Below are 24,798 nucleotides of genomic sequence, written 5' to 3' on the forward strand. Positions count from 1 at the left end.
CCTACCTCCCGCTATTCTTCCTCTATCTGATTCCCCTCCCTGCCTCTCCGTATTCTACTTCCATCTGATTCCTTGCCTCCCCATTTCTCCTGTAACTGATTCACTTCTCTACCTCCCCCATTTCTCCTCTAACTGATTCACCTCCCTACCTCGCCCTATTCTTCCTCTATCTGATGCCCCTCCCTGACTTCTCCTCCCTGCCTCTGTTCTTCCGGCACAGCGACCCTGTCCCCTGTCGTCTTTCGCCAACCATTTCTTTCTGACCTCTCTTCCCGCTGCCTCCCTACCCCCCTCCCCCTCTTCTCGGCCTTCCTCTCCACAAGACAATTACTGGCCTGATTCTAATAATAATACTGCTCTCCTCAGGTGCGAGGCAGCCTGTGTGTTTCTCCACATTAGAACTGCTAATCACCACAGCTACCACAGGGTTGTCTGAAGGAGACCCACACAGAAGACTGCCCACCTGTGGAGGAAGCTCTGTCATCCACTAGTCTGGTTTACTCAGTGAAACACCGCCCCATGGCTCTTCAGTAGGGATATGTGTCATGTGATGTGTACTGTACACACAATGAAGGCAGACTAAACCAAAATATTGCAAAAACATTATACACTTTTACTTTAAATAATACAAGAAGACATGTTATCTTGCACAAAAAATTACATTTCTGACTTCCCCTTCAGTTGTCCATCTTTACATTTAGTATTCCTTTAGTATCCTTTACATACAAAAACGTACAAACATGACCAGCCACCTTGACAACATCAGTTACCTACATTTTGCTCTCCACAAGACCCTCCAAAAAAGATATTTTAATGACATAATGTTTTACATTAAGCTACAATATCTCTTCAAATCATGTGAATTCACACCACTCAAATGATGCTGTACAGTCCTGTACAGGATAAATGGGTTTATCAGATCTTATCACAAATAATCAACATTTCACTTCTACTTGTTTACGCTTAGAGCAGGGGGAACATTGAATTTGACCAAATATGTCAGTGTGACCAGCTGGAAAGAATATTCATAGGATAAATATAGATGACTGACATAGTGCTGCTTCTGACCTACAGATTTCTGTCAGAACGCCATTACTCACACATGAATAAATGCATTCACATGCTGTAGGACAGGTTAGAGTGGACTGTTTACAAACCTTTAAAGGAAAGAACGTCCGCTTATTCTTAGTATGCTGTATTGTTATTTGATATTTATTATTCAGATCTAGAATATGACTTATGACCCAAAGTGGCAAATGGTTGCATGATATTACTGTCATAGGTTGTTCATAAATGATGTAAAGGGTGACAGTGTCCTCATTAATTGTTTGTGGAGTGAGTCATACTTAACATGCGTGTGCAGTGTAATTTTGCATGCATGTCGGTGTCATCTCAATCATATCTTAATGTTATTGAGAAAATCATTATAGGTGACATGTTAACCTTGATTGGTACAGAACAAATTCAGGGGATGAGTCCTCAACATTTTTGAGGGAGGGGGCATTTTTTTTATCTTTTGGAATGACTGTATCTGTCTAGTCATCTACAGGTCTGTCTGTCTTTCTGCCTATTTATCTCTCTTGCTGTCGAAGTCTTTGTTTATCCAAGTGTATCAAATATTGTATGTGGATATCCTGGTGAGATCTTTCCATTCATACCTTCTATTAATAGCTTGGGTTATCTGGTCATGCTAACATGATGAGTAATCCAGCCTGAAGTCAGGAAGTGTTCCAGACTCGAGAAAAAACTCAAGATGTTGGCTCTGCACATGGATACTGGCATGCAGATTACCTGTACACAAAACCCCAACTGGTTCACATAATTGTCTCAGAAATAGTTATTTTAATGTACAAGTATCAACCACTAAGACCTCTCTCTCTCCAGTTCATATAAAAAGAAATTAGAATCTCTCCAGGTTTCTCTCTTGTTAGGAGAGAAACCAGTCTATTCACCAAGTGTTGGTCTCACTTTGACCTTAATGACCAATATCTGTCTATCTCTCTCTCTTTAGACCTAAAAGGACTGGACTGACCCTCCCCTCTCTCTCCTACATAACCTTAATGACCAGGTCATGTCTCTCTGTCAGTTTGAGCGCCTCCTGCATGCTGGCTGCAGAGAGTTTACGGTTAATGTTGCGGTAGCGGCAGAGGAGGATGTTGCGGTAGGTGGTTCTCAGGTCGCGGTTGAATAAAGCGTAGATGAAGGGGTTGATGAGGGAGTTGGCGTATCCCAGCCACAGCAGGATCCTCTCCACCCACAGAGGCACACAGCTGCACTCCACCCCACAGATGAAGGGCCGGGCCGTGGAGAGGAGGAAGAAAGGCAGCCAGCAGACACCGAAGCACCCCACCACGATCCCCAGCGTGGCCGCTGCCTTCTGCTCCCGCTTGAAGATGGAGATGTTGTTCTTCCTGTCGTTTCTGAGGAGACGCGAGAAGCGGGCACAGTCCTCCACCTCCCGCTGGAGCTTCAGGGCTGCCGCCACGCAGTCCACTCCCTCCCCCGCCTCCCGCACGCCCTCTCTCCCACCCCTGTCTCCTTCCCCCGGCTCCCGGGGAAAGCCAGCGATGGTGTGCTTGGCCGCGCTGACCTTGGCGGCTCGGTAGATACGATAGTACATGATGAGCATGACAGACATGGGGATGTAGAACGCCACAGCGGTGGAGTAGACGGTGTATCCAAAGTCTTGGCTGATCAGACACACACGGTCGTCATTGACGTTCTGGGCCCAGCCAAAGAGAGGGGGCAGTGTGATGGAGGCAGAGAGGAGCCACACCGACAGGACAATCTTGGCCATGCAGCGGCCACTCTGGCGGACAGGATAGGTGAGCGGCTTGGTTATACCCAGGTACCTGAGAGGACGAGGAGCACAAGCGGAGAGACAATCAGATCGATACTCAAGGTGTAAATAAGAGCACACAACATTTTCCTCCTGTATTCATCAAAAGGCTTCATCACGGGCTAGGTGTGTTTTGGTAGCCTGTAATTCTTTGGTCTGAAAGGAGGCATTTGGCAGGAAAAGGAACTGGCCTGATTAGTAGCAGGTGCATGTTGTCTCACCTGTCTATGCTGATGACACACAGCGTCATTATGGACGCAGTGCAGCACATCACGTCCATGGCGATGAAGACGTTACAGAACACCTGTCCGAAAATCCACCTGCCACCGATCAGGTCCGTGATGCTGACAAAAGGCATTACAGCCACCGCAACCGACAGGTCCGCCACTGCCAGAGACACGATCAGATAATTGGAGGGTTGCTTAAGTTTCTTCACAAAGCACACAGATATAACCACCAGTAAGTTTCCGCAGATGGTGAGAAAAGTGAGCATGGTGAGGACTGCTCCGATGAGGACCTTTTCCATGCTCCCGTGGCTAAGAATCTGCTCACCGCAACTCGTGTCGTTTTCGGCAGGGTACAAAGTTGGTGAAGTTGCGGCGGTTGAAACTGGAGACCTGAATAAGCGCACGTCCATCATCTCCGTAGTCATGCTGTTCCTTACAAGGTCCTTCATCTGTCCAACAATAATCTTTGATGATCAGTTTATTGTAATTGTATCCACTGAAGTCAAAATGTCTTTCATTAGCAGTTATTTTTTATTGCAATCGGCTTTCCAACTTTATTTTAACCAACTGTATTTTCAATGTAATTAGCCTACCTGTACACCGTTATCCGTGCCCCAGCTCCACCAACGCATAATAAGGTTAATAAGGATGGTAGGGAGGATTACAGGGATAACACGACTCCGGTTAACAAGCTTGAAGAGTGATAGTGTGAGGCGATTCAGTGATAGTTGGTGGCAGTCACTGTGGAAATCTGTGGTTTGGTTAGAGAGAAATACACCGGGATGACGTCAGAGAACGAGGATTCGATTTAGGCAATTACTTTAGCTTAAAAGAAAAGTAGACTGCACACATTATTTTATATTTGCTGCCTGCAGTTGTCTTAACCATTATTTTGTGGTAATGAATGGAGAGAAATCAGAGAAAAAAAATTGTCAACTGTAATTGATGATATCCCTCTCTTTCTCTCTCCCCCTTCCCCCCGTCTCTCTCTCTCTCTCTCTCTCTCTCTCTCTCTCTCTCTCTCTCTCTCTCTCTCTCTCTCTCTCTCTCTCTCTCTCTCTCTCTCTCTCTCTCTCTCTCTCTCTCTCTCTCTCTCTCTCTCTCTCTCTCTCTCTCTCTCTCTCTCTCTCTCTCTCTCTCTCTCTCTCTGAATGGTAATGTCAGAACCTGTTTCTCTGGTAATGTCTTTGAATCCAGGGTATTTAACTTTTAGGCCAGCTACTATGTGGCGCCATCATGTGGTATCATAGGCTATAGCACACAGCGAGATAGGAACAGCCTTACACTTATGACAACAACACACGAAAACGAAAAAAAGTATTGTTTACCCTGCTATTTATGCAGATAGACCTACTTTTACAGTGTTTTGATAGTTCAAGATACTATGCTGCACGTTTGTTTCAATTCCAAATAGTTTAGGTTACTAGAATATGCTTAGGTGGTCATTGTCGTTTTATCTAGGCAACAAAGGACAGCAACAGCCTTACACGAATAACGGCTAAAGGTTGTAGAGAACAATGCTTTAGGAAATTACTGAAAGATGGAGACATTATTTGGCCACTAGTTTAAGGGATGTTCCATTCGAAACCTGAGCTGTAGATACAATGACGTAGGCTGTCGGCTGTTAAACTCTCGGAAGCTGCCGCAAGGGGAGAATGAAGAAGCAAGATGACCGACAGTGACCTCAGTTGAACGGTTAGCAGTAAGCAGTAAGATTCCTTTCGAGAGGTATTAGAGAAAGATAGGCTACGTTTCAAACCATTTTGAAACGTTCTAAACGCGGACTAATTTCCCTTTTCCAAGGCTTCCTGCTGCGCTGCCGCTCTCCTTCCTCATTGAACATGGATCATAGCAACACACCGGACCTGACAAGGACGGGTGCCTGCCACGGGAACGGTCTAACAAACGGATTTCATTCTACGTCAACCAGCAACGGGAGTTTAAATGCCTTAAGTGTAAACGGAACGAGTTGCAGCGGTAGTGGGGGCGGTAGCAGTAGCAGTGGAAGCCATAATGGAATTGAAAATTTTCGCCATCTTCAGGAGGATGTTCAGAATAATGGGTCGCCAGCCAAACGATGCAGACTTCGGAGAAGAATGGATTCGGGTAGAAAGAACAGACCACGTAAGTCGATGTTGCTGTTGGAACTGCTGTCAACCTCGCAGTTCTCAATTTGACAGCTGTCAAAGAGCAGTCGGTTTCAGTGGAAGCCATGGTCATTGTACTGATTATGTTAATTAGAAGACGCTTAGTCTGAAACCCAAACTAAATTGGCCCCGGTTAATGATCTCTCTTAAATCAATGACTTCTCAGGAAATAGAGCATTGCTTCAACATCGCAATCCAAGCATGACACTAAAAAACAGTTAAACTGGCCGGCTGCAGGGAAGAATAAAGCTTTGTACGAGAGCCTTGGCAGAGAATGTCAGTAAACCCACTTTCTCCTGTTGTTCAGTTGTCTCAGCACAATACCTAAGCTGTAGGCCTAATACTAATACTTCTGGCATTTAGATTCCTACGAGTCTTATCGACTTTAAGATGCTGTCAGCAACATTTCCAGCACATTTCCAATCGCTACTCTTAAAAGATAAACCGTTTGCTATTTGTATTGCCTTGTGAATAATAATTTGCATCGTGTCTATATTGACACGGTGGATAGTATCTGATATAATGTCCCACCAAGATTAATGATGCTATCACCATTTTACATTATATGTTGAATGTTATCCCCGGTCAAAGAGTATGAGGAGTAACTCTCCTCCCTCTCTAGTGTTTTTGTGAGGCCTTTGACATGCTCTGGTATTTCATTGGCTTATGCAGAGTCAGGCGGTGTGCAGAGGGCACTGCTGTTATGATAGACAACTGTTCATAGCCAATCACAAGTCAGTACTTCCCAGGAGGGCGGTCTGAAGGAGATGCAAGAGCCAACCCCTAGATAGCAAAGGGGTCTCCCAGCTTCCTCCTTTACTCCCCCAGGCCACTAGATACATGCGACAATGTCTGAGGGGTAGGATAGTTTGCTGCCCTGACACCCTCACACCAACAGATCATAAGCTCTGTATTTGACTACTTATGTCTTGGATGGTGGCGTAGACTGTCCAAGCATCTGAGACTGAGTGTCAGGATGAAGCTCATAGTAAAAAAACCAGGTAAGACAGCACTGTCTTTCATTGGTATGTTCCCACAGATGCGAAATGCAGATAAGGTTTAGTTTTGTGTATTTTTTTTTACCGTGTGTGTGTGAGAGAGAGAGACACACACACACACACACACACACACATTCTGTCAGTGTGTATGAATGTGTACATATGTGAGATAGATAAGATGTGCTCATTCTTAAAACCCAGCCTTGTGTTCTAGAGGTTGCCACAACAACTCTAGGCTGCCTGTCTGCATTCCTCTAGCGACTGAGCAAATATGACTGGAACGCAACCAACTCACTGCTATTATGGTTTGGAATTGGAGAATATTGGGAATCAACAGATGGCTGTAGGTTGCTAAGAAGCTGTTATCAAGATGATATCATGACATTCATTAGTTTTTGATCCATAGATAAATAAAAATATTTTGTTGTTGTTTTTGTTTGCTATCCTTTTTATATAATGTTGTCTGAAATTATTCTTAGTATTAGTTTGTGAGTGTGAGTGAAAGAGTATGACTACACAACAAATTGAACACCGGGAGTGTTTGTGTGAGAGTGGACCGAGGGTATATAAACTCAACCAATATAATGGACACTCCTGGTGAGTGAGCATGAGAAGGGAGTTTGAGAGAATGAATGAGTGAGAGAGTGAGAGAGAGAGAGAGAGAGAGCCAGCCTAAGCAGGGCTGTGGCAGAGTGCCTCTGGCCTAACCTGGCTCTACTGGAGCAGGTAAACAGGACTATACAGACCTTTAACCCACATGCGGCTTTCCAGTCAATTGACTAGTCAATGAAGTAGCCATTTAATCAGCCAGTGAACTAACATGACAAACAGTAAATCAGCCAGCCATGGAACCAGCCAGATCTAATCAGTCAGAAAGCCAGTCAGTGATTTATTTAGCCGACCCCCATCAAAAGTTGCACCCTGACCTGCCCTAACCTCTGACCCCTGTTGACCCTAACCTCAACCCCTTGTGTGTGTGTGTGTGTGTACATGCCTTTCAAATATGAAAAATAATATTTATCGGCTCATACAGAGCTGTACAGAATGTGTATCCTTGATGCTGTAGGGACAGAACATTTCAGTCTGCTGGATAAGAGGGGGTTAACAGAGGGTTGGTTGGGATCTCCAGGCAATCTTCTCTCCATTGCCATGTTTCCATGGCAACAAAGCCCTCTGCTTTTGTTGCTGAACTTGGCTGCTCAGTGTGTGAGAGCCCTGCCCTCCCCCCCTTTCCCTCTCATTCTTGTCCCCCACACTCTCTCCTCCCCTCCTCCCCTCTTCGTTCTCCTTATCCCTTCTTTACTTCCTCATGCTCTCTCCCTCTTCTCCCCTGTCTCTTAGCCTCTCTTCACCTCCGGGCTCCGGCCCCCCTTCTCAAGTAAAATAACCTAGAAGCATTTCATTAGAATGATGTGTGCATCGTGTCACAAGTCCTTTGCTCATCTATTCTGTGAAAGACTGGTTTGGATGAATCATACAAGGAAATACCATTGTCATCCCACACACCTTACAGGTGTACTGGGACTGTGTAGATACCAGTGGGCCTTTTCCTAGTGTCTCACCCAGTACCTATTATGACCGGTGTCCATCTGTCCCCCTCCAGCCTTCCCCTGGTTCGGCATGGACATCGGGGGCACCCTGGTGAAGCTGGTCTACTTCGAGCCCAAGGACATCACGGCGGAGGAGGAGCAGGAGGAGGTGGAGAACCTGAAGAGCATCCGCCGCTACCTCACGTCCAACGTGGCCTACGGCAACACAGGCATCCGCGACGTGCACCTGGAGCTCCGCAACCTGACCATGTGCGGCCGCACGGGGAACCTGCACTTCATCCGCTTCCCCACGCACGACATGCTGGGCTTCATCCAGATGGGCCGCGACAAGAACTTCTCCAGCCTGCACACCACGCTCTGCGCCACCGGGGGAGGGGCCTACAAGTTCGAGGACGACTTCAGGACGGTGAGAGAATGGAGAGGGCGAGGTAGAGGTTAGGGATCCCTTACAGAAAGAATAAAAGACCGACAGAAAGAGAAAAAAAAAAACGAAAGCAAGAAAGGGAGAGAGAACAAAAGAAAAAAAGAAAACAAACAGCGAAGGGTAATTACTGGGTAGGACTCAGGCCCGGAGTGGCCATCGGGAGAATTACCAGTAGGCCGCTCTGCCCACTCAGAAATTGGGCCAGCAGATGCAAAATAGTTTTTTGAGCTTTGTGTAATATAAATGGGTGGGTCAAATATGTATTCTCAAAAGCCCCGAATCTTTCAGGTAAAAAATTGGGTTGTAATTTCTGGCAAATATAACAGTTTGAGTCCAACGTAATGTTTGTATTACATAAGGCTCCAAAAACTATTTTGCACTGAAATTAATGCAAAAAATCTCGCTTGCGCGCTATGCGCCCTTGCATTCCAGTAAAGTTCCGATTTTTGCTCACATCAAAACCTTGACTAGGTCCTAGGTTCGGGTTAAGCCCGAATGTTTACAACGTGTGGCTCGGCCCCCTGGTGGGGATGGGCTGGTTTTGGCCTTTACACTCCCGGGACGAAAAAGCTTCCCACTCCGGCCCTGGTAGGAATGGGTCATATTCTGCCACCCAGTCTGACTAGGCTTGAATAAATGGGTGATCTGAAATAAAGCCTATTTAGTGAATTGGAAGTCACGTCCTGGTTCTCTGTATCACTCAGATAGCCGACCTGGAGCTTCAGAAGCTGGACGAGCTGGACTGTCTGATCCACGGCCTGCTGTACGTGGACTCAGTGGGCTTCAACGGTCACCCCGAGGGATACTTCTTCCAGAACCCGTCTGATCCAGAGCACTGTGTCAAACAACCTTGTTGCCTTGACAACCCCTTCCCCATGCTCCTAGTCAACATTGGCTCAGGAGTCAGCATCCTGGCTGTCTACTCCAAGGACAACTACAAACGGGTCACAGGCACCAGGTACACACACACACACACACACACTTGCACACACTGCCCTGTACTTCACTACTGCTGGATCAGTATACTGTGGGTAAACAGAGATTGCACTGTTGTCAAGTAGACCATAATATGTGTGTTTGTTTTGATATGGTGTTGATACCAGTCCAGTTTGAATACCATGCTCCCTAAGGAATGGGTAGGTTGTGCGTGTTCATATTATGGAGTCAGCATAACGCAGTACAGAAGATCTTGATGTTAGTTGACGTGGCACACAAGGATGCTTTTTTGTACATAAAAGCGACCAAGTCTGACTGGTTACATTTAAGCGACACCAGACCCTGTACACACTGGGTGTACTGTAGAGGACTTACAGAAGATGGTTCCTTCTCTCTCAACCCCCCTATTAGCCTGGGAGGTGGTACGTTCCTGGGGCTGTGCTGCCTGCTGACTGGCTGTGAGACGTTTGAGGAGGCGATGGAGATGGCTGCCAAGGGGGACTCCACCAACGTGGACAAGCTGGTGAAGGACATCTACGGAGGGGACTATGACCGTTTCAGCCTGCAGGGCTCTGCTGTGGCCTCCAGGTAAGAAGCAGGGGCACACGGACATGAACCACCGAGGCGGCGAGGGCTGTTTTTCCTGAGGGCTCTTTGTGACGTCATTGATTAATGGATGCGTGGGTGGATGGATTGATTTACTGATGGATTGATTGCAGCTTTGGTCACATGATGAGTAAGGAGAAGAGGGACAGCATCAGTAAGGAGGACCTGGCCAGGGCCACGCTGGTCACCATCACCAACAACATCGGCTCCATCGCACGCATGTGTGCTGTGAATGAGGTACTGTCACGTGTTCATATATAGGACTTGTATTGAACTGGTCTTTTACCAGTTGCATGCTGACATGTGTTGTGTAGTCATGAGCTCGTCTGGTAGATTGAAGCCAATGGGCTTGTTCCAAAATCTCCTTCTACTCAGCTGACAGTCACACAGACTCAAGTTCATGCTCTGTTTTTGAATGGATTTGAAAAACAATTGACCTAAGCTCTAGTGGTAGATAACTCATGTGTCCTGATGTCCCTGGTTAATCTCAAACATGAAAGAGGAGGAGATACGTTGATTAAAGTCATTTAGAATAATCAATTTTCGGCTGGTTAAGCTGCAAGGTTAGTTTGAGGGGATGCTCTATGCTGCTGGTCAGTCCACTTCCTGAACCCTGAGTTTGACCCCACCCCTATCAGACACAATAACAAGACAGTGCTTAACAATCATGTCTAGTCTCACAGCTTGGCTTTTTCTGAGGTAAGTTTTCCACAACAAGACTTGACTTCCTTGTGGAGGTGTTAACAGCAGAGGAGGTGTGTGCATGTGGAGGACTGGGAGAGAAGAGCACTCTGTGTGCTTTCAGCTTCTTTACAGTGTTGCCTTGTGGACTGGAGATCAAGCAGCATTGTACAGGGCTATCAAAGCACACAGTACAACCGCATTGACAGCATGAACACACACAAACACACGTACATAGACATGTTGAAAGATTTCATGACCTGTAGGTACCCTGTCAATATTGCATATTGCTTTTTTTAGCTCTGTGTCCTCAGGCTTGCCTGACTGCCACCCCACTCAGTTTGTTGTTGTTTGTTGTTGAAGTCTTTTATTAGAACGACAGATGGAGTTGTGATGCAGTGATGCAGTTGGCAGGAGCGTAACTTCCATTGACTTGCGCTGACATGGGCTTTTGGCTGTTGCTTAACCCTAGTTTTCCTCTGCTGAGTCACCATGGTCAGCTAGGATTCAGTTTGGATTCTCATACTGCAGTGACACGTTCTCTCCACCAGGTGGCAGTCAAATCTCACTGCACATAGTCATAAACTTCTGGCTTTTGTAAATTCCTTTTGTATTATCTTGCTTTTGAAACGTCAATCTCTTATCAGTTTTTTGGTGCAACAGACATCGTGGTGAACTTTCCATTTGATGTTATGTTTCAGAAAATTGAGAGGGTGGTGTTTGTGGGGAACTTTCTGAGGATCAATACTGTGTCCACCAAGCTGCTTGCATATGCCATGGACTTCTGGTCTAAAGGCCAGCTCAAAGCCCTCTTCCTGGAGCACGAGGTCAGTCACAAACTTAAATAACGCACGCACACAAAATACACATTCACCTTTTAGTGACGTGATGGTATGTGATGTTGCTCCTGGTCCGCAGGGTTACTTTGGAGCTGTGGGTGCCTTCCTGGAGCTACTCAAGTTGTCAGATGACCTCTGAGGCCACCTTGAAGACCTATGAGGAACCCACAGAATGAAATTTGAATCCCTCTTAAACCTGAGATGCTGCTGGAGTACTGTTCCACTACAGCACCTGACCTAGCCTGGGTCTAACCTGGGACTCACCTGGTGATGGGGCCATGGGGCAATTATGTACATAATTTAAAACAGAACTTTTAAAAGGTTACTAATTATTCTAATCAACACGCCCTCGTCGTCATCCTTTTCCCACAGAGGTGGGATCATCATATTTCCACACAATGCAGGTCGGTGGAGAGCTGTGTGGGTAGGGGTTGTGGGTAGGTAGGTGTTGTGGGGTTATATCAACCGCTGAGAATCATCAGCTTCCTCCTGGTACTGTTTCTATATCCCTGCCTGTACATAGACTCAAGCCAAACACTACTGATCCTCTCATAAGTGTGTGTGTGTGTGTATATATTTAAATATTTTTGTTTGAGAATTAATCAAATATTTTTAATGACGTCTGTATAATTCCCCCCCCCCCTGTCATTTAAAAAAGGATTGACCTACAGTATATGCTGTAAGGGGCAAATCGCTTAAAAATGTTGCAGCATTAACTTTCTCACTCAGCCTTTGCACTTTCTACCAACCAGTCAACATGACCGTCAGCATTCTCCCGTGTGACTACCAGATATGGTCGTCATGGTACCAAGCATGGTTTAGAAGCCTTTGTCCCATACAAACACCCTAGAATAATGGATGGTTGTATTATGCCAGTTTACAAAACAAAGACCATGATGCAGTATGTTAAATATGACTGGAAATAATGAGTGTACCTCCTAATATATGAGTGGAGACCTCTGGAACCTGCTAGATCTGTATGACCAGGGATCCAGCCTCTCCTGTGTTGGCTGTCACCCAATCTCCTGTCTTTCCTCATCTGTCCTTCTGCCTTATAAATGGCCCTGTTTGTGTGTGTGTGTGTGTGTGTGTGTATGTGTCACTGAAAGCGTTAAGCAGGGACCAAGTCTTGATGAGTTAGTAATGACCCTGTCAGCCCACTGTAACTAGTCCACGCTATCCTAGTTCTGGACGGAGGAGAGACTTGACCACTCGGACAGCTTGGCCTGGTCCAAAACAAAGCCCTGATCTGGTGCTGAAGCAGATCTCACAGGAAATGGTAGGCTTCATCAAGAGGCTGTCGCTCAGTCTGACAAACTGTTAAGCGTAAAGCTACTCAATAACCTATTACATCTTCTCAGATCTACATGTCAGAGGTTGTTTTTGGATGACCAGTATTGCAATCTTAAGTCTTTAGTTTATAGACCAGTTTATATGTGGCACTACCCACTAGTATTGAGTTCTATTTGTATGACTGCCTTCCTTCTTTCCTTCCTTCCTTCCTGCCTTCCTTCTTTCCTTCCTTCCTTCCTGTCTTCCTTCCTTCCTGTAAACTGTGTCTTATGTTTATGATTTGGGGTTCTACTGTGACTTTTTTGAAAATCCTATTTTGTGATTCTATTTTATTGTAAATATGACATGGTGTTGTTTGGGTTTATGTTGTGTAAAGCAGCATCTGTGGCCTGTGTGTTCTGTGTGTATTGTCACCTTCCTGACTGACTCAGACACTCTTCTTCTCTGTCTCCATCAGCCATCCTATCGCCCCATCTAGGAAGACTCTGCTCTTCTTGAATTCAATGTGAATGAGTTCAAATGATTAGAAATGCTGTTTAGTATCAGCCAAGTTCATTTTCCTGCACTATGGGGTTTTCCTGATGCGATGACGTTCTTAAAAAGTGTGGCCTTTTATTAAGTCAGTTGGACCATTCTCCACTTATGCGCAAGTGATCACATCTGTTCTGCAGGAGCAGTAAGGCATGACTGGAACGGTGTCAGTGGTTTATCCTGTTTGTTTGCAAACTGACAGAACACGCTGAGACCTGAAAATAGTCCAGTGAGCTTGACTGAGCCACAGGCCATTACCACACCCTTCTAAATCAACAGTCTCCTGCCTTCAACTTGTTTTTGGACTGCCTTGTTAACTCATTGGGTTTTTAAAGTTCAGTCAAATATCATTCAGCCTAGCTTTCAGAGACAAGCTACACAGGAAACTATGGCATTCCTGCGCCACAGTACCCCCCTATAACGACACACTGAAACTCCCAGACAGAATGGGCTGACAAATGATAGACACCAGGCCTAACTTCTGTGTGTATGCATGTGTGCAAACAGGCATGCATGTGTGTGCATGGGTATGGATGTATTCTGCTGTTTTTAATTTAGAGCTAAGTATGGCATGCAGCCACTGAATCCCCCTGTCCCAGTGTCTACTCTGCTCTGAAGTAACTCTACACTTGTGGAGTTGGCCAGGGTAGGTGTCTGTTAAATTCACTGGAAATGTTCAACATTCACACCCTGTGTAATAAAGTATTAAAACTGAGAATGTGTCCTGCTCTGTCTGTCAGCATCAGTCAAACCAAAATGTTGGTCATTATTCTCAGTTTTTGCCTCTCTGGTCATGTATGATGTAATCTGAAATCCCTGCCTTTCGAATTAATTTACATGTATTCATTTAGACGCTTTTATCCAAAGCGACTTACATGAAAGAGCTTTACAAAAATGGCATAGGTCAATTATCATAAACAACAAGACCCAAAAACATTGCGGGTAACTAAAACATGAAGCAAATAAGTGCCAATGAGTAGAACCAAAAGAGCATGTAGTTAAACAAATTACAATTAAACAGCATGATCTTTGAAAGTGCTAGTGTACCTGGAGGTAAGCAAGCAACAATAATTTATTCACAGCGAGTACAAGTAGTAAAATCAGTTACAACTAACCAACAAGTGCAACAAGTCCCTCGATAACTGTCATTGTGTTCCTGGGGGAAAAACTAACATATGATCCAACAAATCTTTCTTAAGTACCGTTGTACTCCCGGAACAAGTGCGTCTTTAGCCTTTTCTTGAAGGTGGAGCGACAGTCAGTATCTCTGATGAAGGTGGGGAGATGATTCTACCATTGTTGGGCCAGACAGGAGAAGAGCTTGGGTTGGGGGCGGGCGCTCTTGAGAGGTGGGAACACCAGAATTAATCCACAATATACAAGTGTATTATTTTCAATAATTCTCCATCCATCCATCATCTGCCGCTTTTCCGGGGGTCCTCCAGCGTGTCCTGGGTCTTCCCCGGGGCCTCTTCCCAATAATTGTTCCCATGTTATATAATTATGTGCTAATGATTTATTTTTGTCCAATCTCAAGTGTCAAACATGAAAAAGTCACTGCATCTGTTTTGCACATTTAAACAGATGTTGAAACAATACTAGACTGTGTCCATGTGTGTTGAGGTGTACAAAGACTGGAACTGACCTTCAGTTGTTGGGTAAAGTATATTCTATTGTCTTGGTCTGTTATGTGTCCCTTCCCTCAGACCATTATGTCCATCCTTCCCTTCACCCATCCAGGTCTTTCACATGAGAGTCAGATTCAGGACCGATATTGGGCCTAACCTGAGCAACTAGCCATGATTCATCATCTACAGTACATTCATGACACCACACCATCATGTTGGAAGTTAGGATTGGGCGAAGGGTCCTTTTCACGCTCTTTACCCTCAGAGAAAATGCCTCAATCCAGAAAAATATCTGTGATAAATTTATTTATGCAGACAATTGATAGCAGAGGGTAATGCATGTTGTTTTTATTTGTATATAATATTATTGCTTTAACTTGCAGGCCTTACACATTGTATGTGAATGAATGTTCCTGGTTAGGAGCTGTAGGGGATACAAGAAATAAAGGCGTTTTAAAACTGGCTGTCATAACGGTTATTGAATAGGCCAGGGCACATGTTGTGTACCACAGCTAATGGTTTACGCCGATGCATAAAACTTGTTGGAAATCGTCAATTAAGGTAGTAAATGGCCACCAGCCAACAATCTCTAGTTCACTGACGCACAGTAGCCAATTCCGAGGTGTCCCAGTCTCCCATTCACTGTCAGTTAGGAACTGTACATTAGGGTACATTTGCTCACGATGTTAAGACGTGTATAATTGCATAATTTATTTTCACGTGTTGGGAGGAGTGTGTTAGAAAGAGTGGGGGTTGGCGATTTCTGCCCGGCCACTTTCGTATGCTAACTTCAGCCATCCTTATAGCGCTATGAAGTTCAAAGACAGGATCAAAGGTTCGGCACAGTGGAATCGAGGTTCATCCTAAATGCTACCGAGAACGAGCTGGTATTTGGAATTGATGAAGCTGCTGAGAAGAGGCTTAACAAGTGACGAAAAGCTGGGTAGGCTGAGAGTGACAAAGAAAAGGTAATGACGGATAAAATCATGACACAAATCAAAACGACTATAGTCTGGCTATAGCCCTACAAATTTCTCTGAAGTCACGCAAACTTTTCAATAGTTTTTTTATGCTGCATTCCTTTTCACACATTTATGTTTCAAATGTTTTTTTTTCTTTTCTTTCTGCAGCCGTCTTTTTCAGGTGTTGATGAATGTTGTGTTATCCTAATAAATGATGTTCCAGTGTAAAGTTTTAAAACTATCGAAAAAGGTTAACTTTTTTCCAAGTACATTATTTATAATATAATCAAGTCGAGAAACATTACAATTAACATTACATCTTTCCCACATGTTTCACGTCTGCACGTTGTACTTCATTGGCAATTGAACGTGTTCCACTTGCAGTAGCTACTGTAAGTGGAACACATCGGCTAGCCCGATAGGAAAAGATGTAGGCCTACGACTTCGAATAAACAACGATTAGGCTACCGAATGTTGCATACAAAAATGAGTCTTTCACAAGCTTAAAATAACGCAAAGAAAAATGTCTCAGTTGGACATATTTTTGCAATGTTCAGACCCAAGCCAGTGGTTAAGCTGCAGCCGCGTGACCAGTCCAGTAGGCTACAGTATGTTGGGGTCTATCAACGGACGCAGAACAAAGTATTCTTATCATGTTATTACTAGCCTGCCTTTACAGAATCTTTCTGGATTATTGGTCATACAACTTCAGAGACATAGTACAGCAACTGCACTATTCTGAAATCATACGCGCCCACAAAATACCGAAAACGTTTTGACACCGTGGTAATTTCAATTATCCATCAAAAATAATATTTTAAAATACGATATTTAACTAAAAATACATTTTCGTATAAATCAATTTAGTTATTCAGATTGGACCCCACTACAATTGGATTGTTTTCTATTAAGTGGTTGGCTACCATATCAAATATAATTTCTGTAATAAATCTCCAGGTGTATGGCTATATAAACTAGATATACCCTCAAAGTTGTGCTGGACTCTTTGAACCCAGACTGCGCAGGCCCCCTGCAGTGCAGCAGTGTAACTGCACCCTGGGAGACTGCCTGGGGTTGCCACGGGCTGGCCAGCTGGGGCCATGCAGATATGCAGTTCAATCATTCACACTCTCCAACTGCCTGCAAACCAGCCTTTAGGATAGCTTGATTAGAGAGCTTAAAGTAAAGGAATGTTCTAAAACTGTATGCTAATTTTATGCATATGTGCTGAGGGGAATGTGTTTTTGAAACAAACAAAAGTCAGAAAGGGCAGTAGTGTGAGTGTATTTTCCTCAGTTAACATGTATTTAATGATAACCAATGCAATACTATTATTGGAATGCTTTATATCACAATTGATTGGATGTTCTTTAGCAAATGGGGAATCCTGTTGTTATGCTCCTTGGGGTGAAGGAGGATGTTGTTCTAACGTGTTAGAGCCAGGCACGTGGAACATGTACTCAAAAGGGTCTCATAGGATGACAAGGTCAGAGAGTAAAACTGGATATCTGGAGTTACCACACACACAGGTCATAAACACCAAATTAGGACCGTCTCTTCTTAAAGGAGTGGGTGTGTATGTTTGTGAGTGTGTCTAAGGACATGTCAGCATACACCTACATTCATTAGCTGACTTAAATTGTTAGGGTTAGGGTTAGGGTGGTGGTGTCACTTGAAGAATCAGACCAGACTTGACCAGACCAGAAGAGACTTTTCAGTCACAGCCAGCACACTTGGTAACAGATCACATTTACTGGACAACTTTGGGACCTAGATTTTCCCGCAGACGTTCGAAAAGATCTTGGTGGTGTTGGTTAATGCATCATCATCATCTTTCCAAAGGTCAGTTAATGATTGCTGTCCACTTTGTGATTTATTAATGGAGGTCCAGCCACGGTCCAGAGTGGGTATATCCTGTACCTATCAGCAGCTGTGGTAACTAAAGGCTGAAGGACCATTCCTGGGAGCTCTGGGTCTGCCTAGCTACTGCCTCCACTCTGGAACTCCCTCTCCAAGCTGCCTGAGCTGAGAGCTAGCCTGCCTTGGGACACCTGCCCTTGGGAATTGGCAGACAAAAGAAGAGAAGATATAGAAAAAGGAGCCTGAGACAACAAGAGACACCATAAAGACAGATAAAAGGACAGAAGAAAAGAGAGAGACGGAGAGCGAGGGCTCCTAAACATGGTGCACGCTGCTGCAATGGCTCAGGGGAGGAAGCGGGCCCCAGTGCCCCCTCCTGATGGGGGCTGGGGCTGGGTGATCGTGATGGGCTGCTTCATGGTCACCATCTGCACGCGGGCCGTCACCAGGTAAGCAACATCCTTCGACATACACACACACACATCATCCAGGCCACGCTATGCCTGAGCAAGTTCTGGGTCCAACCCACCCCAGGGTCTGAACAGTATGAATGGGTCTAATGTAGGGGACCACTGACCCTTAAGCTGGCAATGCTATTAAGACTACTGGTTGCATCATAATGTCAAAATTACCAGCAATATCATATAAAATATGTCCTTATAGTATGTGAGACAAATTCAGTTTTGTTTTTGTTTTTAAGTGCAGTACAGCAACATGTAACATAATATCTCAAAAAAGAGATGTAGCTTTCTCCTTAAGATGAGATAGCATTGCCAGGTCTATATTATGGAAGATTATCTTGGCTTGAGTAACACACTGGTATTCAAAACAAGAGGAAACACATACATCGTCAATATAGATCATAGCCAAGTCTATGTTTAGCTTACCTTGAAGCAAGTGTCACTTTCAACCAGACAGGGTTACCAGACTGACAAGCAGACTGGGTTCACGATGCGACACAAGGAGAAAGTAACCCACCGAGCTCAGGTTACAGAGGTGTGTGTAAACAACATGCACAGCTACTCTAGCAGAGGGAACAGCTACAGGACAACATGCTAAAGTGACCCGAAACCTTGGTAAACACAATATAGAAATATCACTGCTGGAACGTTAACCCCGGTCTCATGCCTACTCCTTTAGTGATTGCCAAAATAAGAACTTTCATGTGGTTTCATTATGAGTATGCTGGCCCAAATGACCTCTGCTACACCCTGATTTTAACGTATACTAGTTAGACAACTGTAACCCAGCAGTCTGAGTCTTTGACTAGTCTGATGTTTGACTAAAACAAACACACACAGACACACACACCCAGGGTGGTTTGGTATGACAACACCATCTGGTCCCTCTTGGCCCTTTAGATCTCTGTTTGGTTACAGAGTTCTATTAACCGAGGTGACAGCTAATGTGGACGATTGTGTAATTGGTTGTAGGAAGCTGGTGAAGAGCCTGGTGTATGCATGTATATGTGTGCATGTGTAACTATAGTAGGTACGTGCTCTCATGCATCAAGGCTAGAGAATAGGGGTAGACAGTGGATTAGAAGGGTGTGTACATCTCTTTCAAGTGTCATATTCCAGTCAGTTAGTCCTGATTCAGGGACTGATCTTGACAGACTTGTATGACCACGGCCCTGCCCTGATCTCTGTCAGATCTCTGGTCTTTCTGGTTCTGTCTTAGCTGTGAGGAAAGAAAGCAGGGGAGGGGGCTTGGGGGCAGTATTCTCACTGTTCAAAAACAACCTCTCGCCGGTACACAGTGTTCAGGTGCCCTGCACATTTATTTGACCCTAAGTGACGAACAGTTTATCGCTTGCTCACCCCCCCTTCCACACACACACACACACTCACACACACACACACACACACACTTATCGCATGTGTGGTGCTGTTTGTTCAGGTGTGAACTGTTGGGGAGGCGGGAGGAAAGGGAGGTTTAACAAATTGCTCGCTAGACCCCCCCCCTCCCACCACTTCTCTCTCCAACATCTTTCCACTTTTGCTCTCTCACTCCGTCCCCTGCTCTCTCTGAAAAGTTCACTGGTGTTGGCAGGTTTTAACCCTAGAGCACCACAAACAAACTAAGTTGCAAGTAGAATTCCGTTTACTATTCAATCCGGCAAGGTCAAAACCAGGATATCCGTCAAAGAGGCAAACACATACTGACAAGGGCCAGCCAGGGGATCCCAGGTCCAGAAAGCAGGCAAACAGGGTCAAGAACAGGCAGCTCTGGGGAAAACAGGACTGAAGAAATCTGTCAAACTTGATGAGAAACATCTATCAGAAAACTAAGAAGATCTATAAGTATATTCAAGCTTGGGGCCTAATGAGGGACTGAGCTGCAGGTGTGGAGATGGACGGGGAAGACCAAACGAGGTCAAGGCAGGGCGAGAGCGAGTGGTGGGATCTGATATGACATGGGGAGTTTCAGTGACGTGGCATGAGAACAACCTTAGGTGACCCAGACGAAAGTAAAGAAGAGTTAGTGGGGTCGTGACACTCGCCCCCTTCTCTCAGGACTGGCCTCTTCTTCCCTTTCTCTTTCACTCTCCTGTCACTCCTGTAGCTTTTGCTCTGAGCCTTTCCCTCTTCAACAACTGACCAGCCTAGAAAGGTACCTGCTGTGTGTGGTTCAGCTCAGGATGTAGGGTATTTGTGGAGGCATACAGAGTATAACCACAAGAACATACACCATGTCCCCCTCTTAAACAGCACAGGCCACCCAGCCTAGTCTTACACAAGGCTAGCCTATTGCATCACGACCCCCAGCCTCCCAATCTCTCTGTGCGACCTGCTAATGACATAATCCTGGAGAGAGCTCAAACAAGATCCTGAGAAAGCCTATCTGCATGCTAGCTGTGTGTGTGCGTGCGTGCGTGCGTGCGAGGCAGAGAGATTTGTTATCAACGTCACATAGATAGAAAAAATAAGGAAAGATAAGGAAAAGGCAAGTCATGGAAGTAGATATTTTACCTCAAGTCACGTTGTATGTTGTATCAGCATGTGTAAACACATATAACATATTATATAAACATATATATGTATATTAATAATCTGAACAAAAAGTACACAATGAACTGTATAGTTTTGTATACTGTATAACTGTATTTCCCTCCTCTGTGCTCTCGATCTCCTGGTGTTATTCCAGATGCATCTCCATCTTCTTTGTGGAGTTCCAGATCCACTTTGGGAAAGACTACTCTGGTACCGCCTGGATCCACTCACTGGTGGACTGCACCACCATGCTTTGTGGTAAGATTGGAAGCACACACGCACCCCAGAGGTTTTGCCCATAAACCATTGGGCCTTTCAAACGGTAATGGTGCTTCACAAGTTATGTGTGACTGCCTCTGTCCATATGACTAGAACAGTTAACAACTTGGTGTGATGTTCTGTTGTGTGGTGTCTCCGATAGCTCCTCACACTGGCCAGTAAAGGAATTGCAATGTTGAGGTGCTGAATAGGTACTGTAGGCTGCAGCATGGTTCTTGGCTGACTATAGAGCTATTAGATTGGCACTAGGGGATCAGGGATCACTGATGTGTACTTGCTGCCTGACATATCATGATAATAGAAGTAGAAGTAGAACAGAAGATAAATCATAGACTTTTCACAACAGTGTTTTTAAACAACAGTTTACTCATCTAACACAAAACGTCATATTTATTATTTATCACTGTTCAGGAATTTACGTTGAAGTGAAACGTTAACAGATATGTTTGTTTGCGTTTATATCTACAGCCCCGATGGGCAGCTTCATAGGGAACCGTCTGTCCTGCAGAGTGGCTGTGATCATGGGAGGCTTCCTCTCCTCCACTGGCCTCATTCTCAGCTCCTTTGCCTCCAGCCTGGAGAACCTCTACCTCACCCTGGGGGTCCTCACAGGTAAGGACATTTGAACAGGCATCTCACAGGCCACCTAACCTCTACCTCACCCTGGGGGTCCTCACATTTAGGCGCTATGGAACAGACACCTTAGAGGCCACATATCAGTAAGTTGTCATGAAAAAACAAGACACTTATCGAAAGGGTCTTTATTTTAGATTAGATAATCCTTTATTTGTCGCGCAGTGTGGAAATTGCAGTTTGCAACTGCAGCAGTACAGCACTCAGAGTAACAATTTAAATATAGAAAATATCAAATATACGAGATACAAGTTACAGGGAGTCCTATAAATATGAAGATAAAGATCAAGGGTATAAAATAGTAAGACCTAAGAAGGCACTTCATTCGATCCTTAACCAACTGGTGTCTTCATTTCTAAAAGTCACATTTATGGTTGCAGGTGTAGGCTTTGCCCTGTGTTACACCCCGGCCATTGCCATGGTGGGTTCCTACTTCTGCGAGCGAAAGGCCCTGGCGTACGGCATCGCCATGTCTGGCAGTGGTATTGGTACTTTTGTCCTGGCGCCTGTGGTCCAGCTCCTGATTGAACACTACTCCTGGAGAGGAGCACTGCTCATCCTCGGAGGCTTCGTCTCCAACCTCTGCGTCTGTGGTGCCTTGCTCCGTCCAATCACGCTGCGGGAGGAGGAGGAGCCCCTCCCAGTGGACCCTGAACGCGGGTCATACCCCGTGAAGGTGGCCACGGTGACAGAGAAGGACAACAATGGCGTCCTTGTTAGCCCCGCCCTGCAGCAACGACCCACCAACTGGCCCTGTTTCCTGTCCAGTAGGGATTACCGCTTCCTGCTGCTGCCTGACTTCCTGGGTCTGGCTGGGTCCTTCCTGTTCCTGGCCAGTGGCTGTAGCCTGCCGTTTGTATACCTGGTGCCGTATGCACTGGACGCCGGTGTCAGCCATCACCAGGCTGCTTTCCTGATGTCCATACTTGGGGTCATCGGCATCGTAGGAAACATCACGTTTGGCTGGCTCACTGACATGAGGTAGAAGGAACACTGTCTCCTGTGTTGTTATTTGGTATAGAGATGTGTACACAAATAATATTTACATAAAATATTATTTTAGTATCACAGTCAAAACAACTCACCCTCCCTCCCTGTGTTGTTGTTGTTGATATTTTTTTGTTTAGAAATGTGTAAATCGTATGCTAATATTGTCGAGAACACGATTGGCTAATTGACAGGAAGTGAAAAGCTTGTCCTGTTCCCCTCAGATGCCTGAAGCCGTACCGTGCCGTGTGCTACATGGTGGCTGTGGGCATGGAGGGCCTCTGCTGCCTCTTCATCCCCCTCCTGAGATCCTTCGCCCTCCTGGTCCCCTTTTCTGTCCTGTACGGGTACTTTGATGGTGCCTACGTGGCCCTCATCCCCGTGGTTACCTCAGACGTGGTGGGAACACCTTACCTTTCCTCTGCGCTGGGGATTGTCTACTTCCTGCATGCCATCCCTTACCTGATCAGCCCACCAATAGGAGGTAAGCTTTCCAGTCCTAGTCCCAATATTTTTTGCATCGCCAGAGATGTAATTAAAGGGTATAGTATATTCAAAAGTAATGTCATTGAGTTCACTGTGTGGACCTCACTGGTAAATGAATGACTTTTTACTTTTTTTACTAATTTACTTTTACTTTACTAGTTTGACATTAGACCTGTAATCCTGAATCTCATCAATATATAACTTTATCACTTGAACAAAACGTATTCAGTTATGTAATTTCTGCCCTCCACATGTAAGAATGATTTATGCTTTGAATGTGGCATAACTATAATATAACCTCCCTCTCCCCAGGCTGGCTGGTGGACACCACAGGCACCTATACAGCCACCTTCTTCCTCAGTGGTTTTGCCCTCATCTCCAGCTCGCTGGTCTTAGCCACCGTCACGGGAATACGCCACTGCAGAAAATCCATGGCTTCACGCACCGTCCCCCCAGAAACCAAACAGGAAGTCCAATCACCTGTCCAGGAAGTCCTTAGTAAGCCCCGCCCAGACAGCACTGCGGCAGACTGCTACATAGCCTTCAACACGGAGGCCAAACTCTTAAACAACAACACGGCTGATTCTTAGTGTTTTCCCAGAGGTGTTCTTCTCTGCCGTTTTCATGTGTCATGCCAAGTGTATTGGCGGAGGTGACAAAAGGGTATTTTTTGGAGTGTTGTATCAGCTGACGTTTTGTGAAGATTTGTTGACAATCCTTCATAGACAGCGCCATTCAAACTGACCAAAACTCCTGTTTTTAAAGCAGCATTTGCAACCAAATATACAGACCATCCCTCTTCAACCAATCTGTCAGCGTGCCATCATTAACGTGCCTCTCTTGCAGGGATGCCATTGGTTGATAGAGATCATTGTTGTTGTCTTGTTGTTGTTTTTTACAAAAATGCACATGTGCTGGACTCTTTATGAAGCTGGCTGATGCTCCTAATTCAGTCATGAAATGACAGATCCCATGTTGATGTTACAAAAGACTCTTACTACACTGAACATTATAAACAACTACATTGAGAAAGAAATCATTTCCACTATCACCCTAACCCAGAACTTCTGTTCTACATTAGAACAACTCTGACCTGGGTCCAATATTTACATCAAGTACTCAGTGTTTGAGATGTGATTTTTCTCTGTACTTTTGACTGTTCCACTGGGTTCATAGTAATGTTTTACAGAGTCAAACCGCTCCAGGTTCTTGTGGTAACCTCTTAATAGCAGGTGAATCAGCATAACCAATTTACATTTAACCAGATCTGGTGGGAATATTTATGATGAGCAAAGTTTTATGAGGTGGAAGGTGCTTCTGGAAAAGTCATGTGTATACTGGTATGGCTGTTTGACACAAGTCTGTGATTAATTAGCTGACACTCACCAAATATGTTAGTGCTACATACGCAGCTCGTCTTGAAGGTATCTATGCTGAGATACTAAGTTTATTGTGTCCAAACAAGACAATGTGTCAAAGGACCATACTTGTTTTGATAGAAGAAGATAAAACAGCTGGACTGGTCTCCAGGTGATTTTATTGATGATCAGGAAACATGCTGAGGACAGTTGTGAGGTTGCAGTTGTAGGACTGACAAGCATACGGTGGTAACTTGATTACAAGGTTCTAATACCCTCTGTATAACTGCATTGACACTGACAGGTAGACTACACACACACATACACTGATGTCATTGTTCGCGTTAACTCAAAACAGCACAAAAAGTAAACTGTCATGTTCGTTTCTAATTTTATGTTTCATTCAATATAAATATTAAATGTTATAAAAAATATGAACAATTTTTTGTTGTCTTTAAGGATGAAAATGCATTATGGTTAAGAGTAACCTTAAAGCAGCATAGCATACCAGGACGATACGAATATTACAAATAGATCATAC

The 24,798-nt window shown here is 44.8% G+C and overlaps 3 protein-coding genes across 4 annotated transcripts; 2 read left to right on the forward strand and 1 right to left on the reverse strand.

Moving 5' to 3' along the window:
* Positions 1-678: 678 nt before the first annotated feature.
* On the reverse strand, positions 679-3,918 carry LOC124475731 (5-hydroxytryptamine receptor 7-like). The gene is made up of 4 exons (XM_047032534.1): positions 3,660-3,918; positions 3,392-3,515; positions 3,061-3,226; positions 679-2,852 (listed from the first exon to the last, which is right to left on the reverse strand). The coding sequence occupies exons 1-4, from the start codon at positions 3,696-3,698 to the stop codon at positions 2,048-2,050; spliced, it is 1,134 nt and encodes a 377-aa protein (XP_046888490.1). The 5' UTR covers positions 3,699-3,918; the 3' UTR covers positions 679-2,047.
* A 746-nt stretch (positions 3,919-4,664) lies between these two features.
* On the forward strand, positions 4,665-12,534 carry LOC124475730 (pantothenate kinase 3-like). Of its 2 annotated transcripts, XM_047032533.1 has the most exons (8): positions 4,671-4,761; positions 4,870-5,190; positions 7,815-8,167; positions 8,890-9,143; positions 9,533-9,709; positions 9,841-9,964; positions 11,110-11,235; positions 11,327-12,534. In XM_047032533.1, exons 2-8 carry the CDS (start codon positions 4,908-4,910, stop codon positions 11,384-11,386), a joined length of 1,377 nt encoding a protein of 458 aa, XP_046888489.1. In that variant the 5' UTR covers positions 4,671-4,761; positions 4,870-4,907; the 3' UTR covers positions 11,387-12,534. The 2 variants fall into 2 exon arrangements, with proteins under 2 accessions (XP_046888488.1, XP_046888489.1); XM_047032532.1 differs by having other exon boundaries at positions 4,665-5,190.
* Positions 12,535-15,338: 2,804 nt separating this feature from the next.
* On the forward strand, positions 15,339-24,695 carry slc16a12b (solute carrier family 16 member 12b). Its single transcript, XM_047032530.1, has 7 exons — positions 15,339-15,667; positions 17,547-17,970; positions 20,669-20,772; positions 21,262-21,405; positions 21,807-22,407; positions 22,638-22,897; positions 23,212-24,695. The coding sequence occupies exons 2-7, from the start codon at positions 17,843-17,845 to the stop codon at positions 23,487-23,489; spliced, it is 1,515 nt and encodes a 504-aa protein (XP_046888486.1). The 5' UTR covers positions 15,339-15,667; positions 17,547-17,842; the 3' UTR covers positions 23,490-24,695.
* The last annotated feature ends 103 nt before the right edge of the window (positions 24,696-24,798 follow it).

Source organism: Hypomesus transpacificus, chromosome 13 (assembly GCF_021917145.1).
Source record: "Hypomesus transpacificus isolate Combined female chromosome 13, fHypTra1, whole genome shotgun sequence".
Taxonomy (NCBI): Eukaryota; Metazoa; Chordata; class Actinopteri; order Osmeriformes; family Osmeridae; genus Hypomesus; species Hypomesus transpacificus.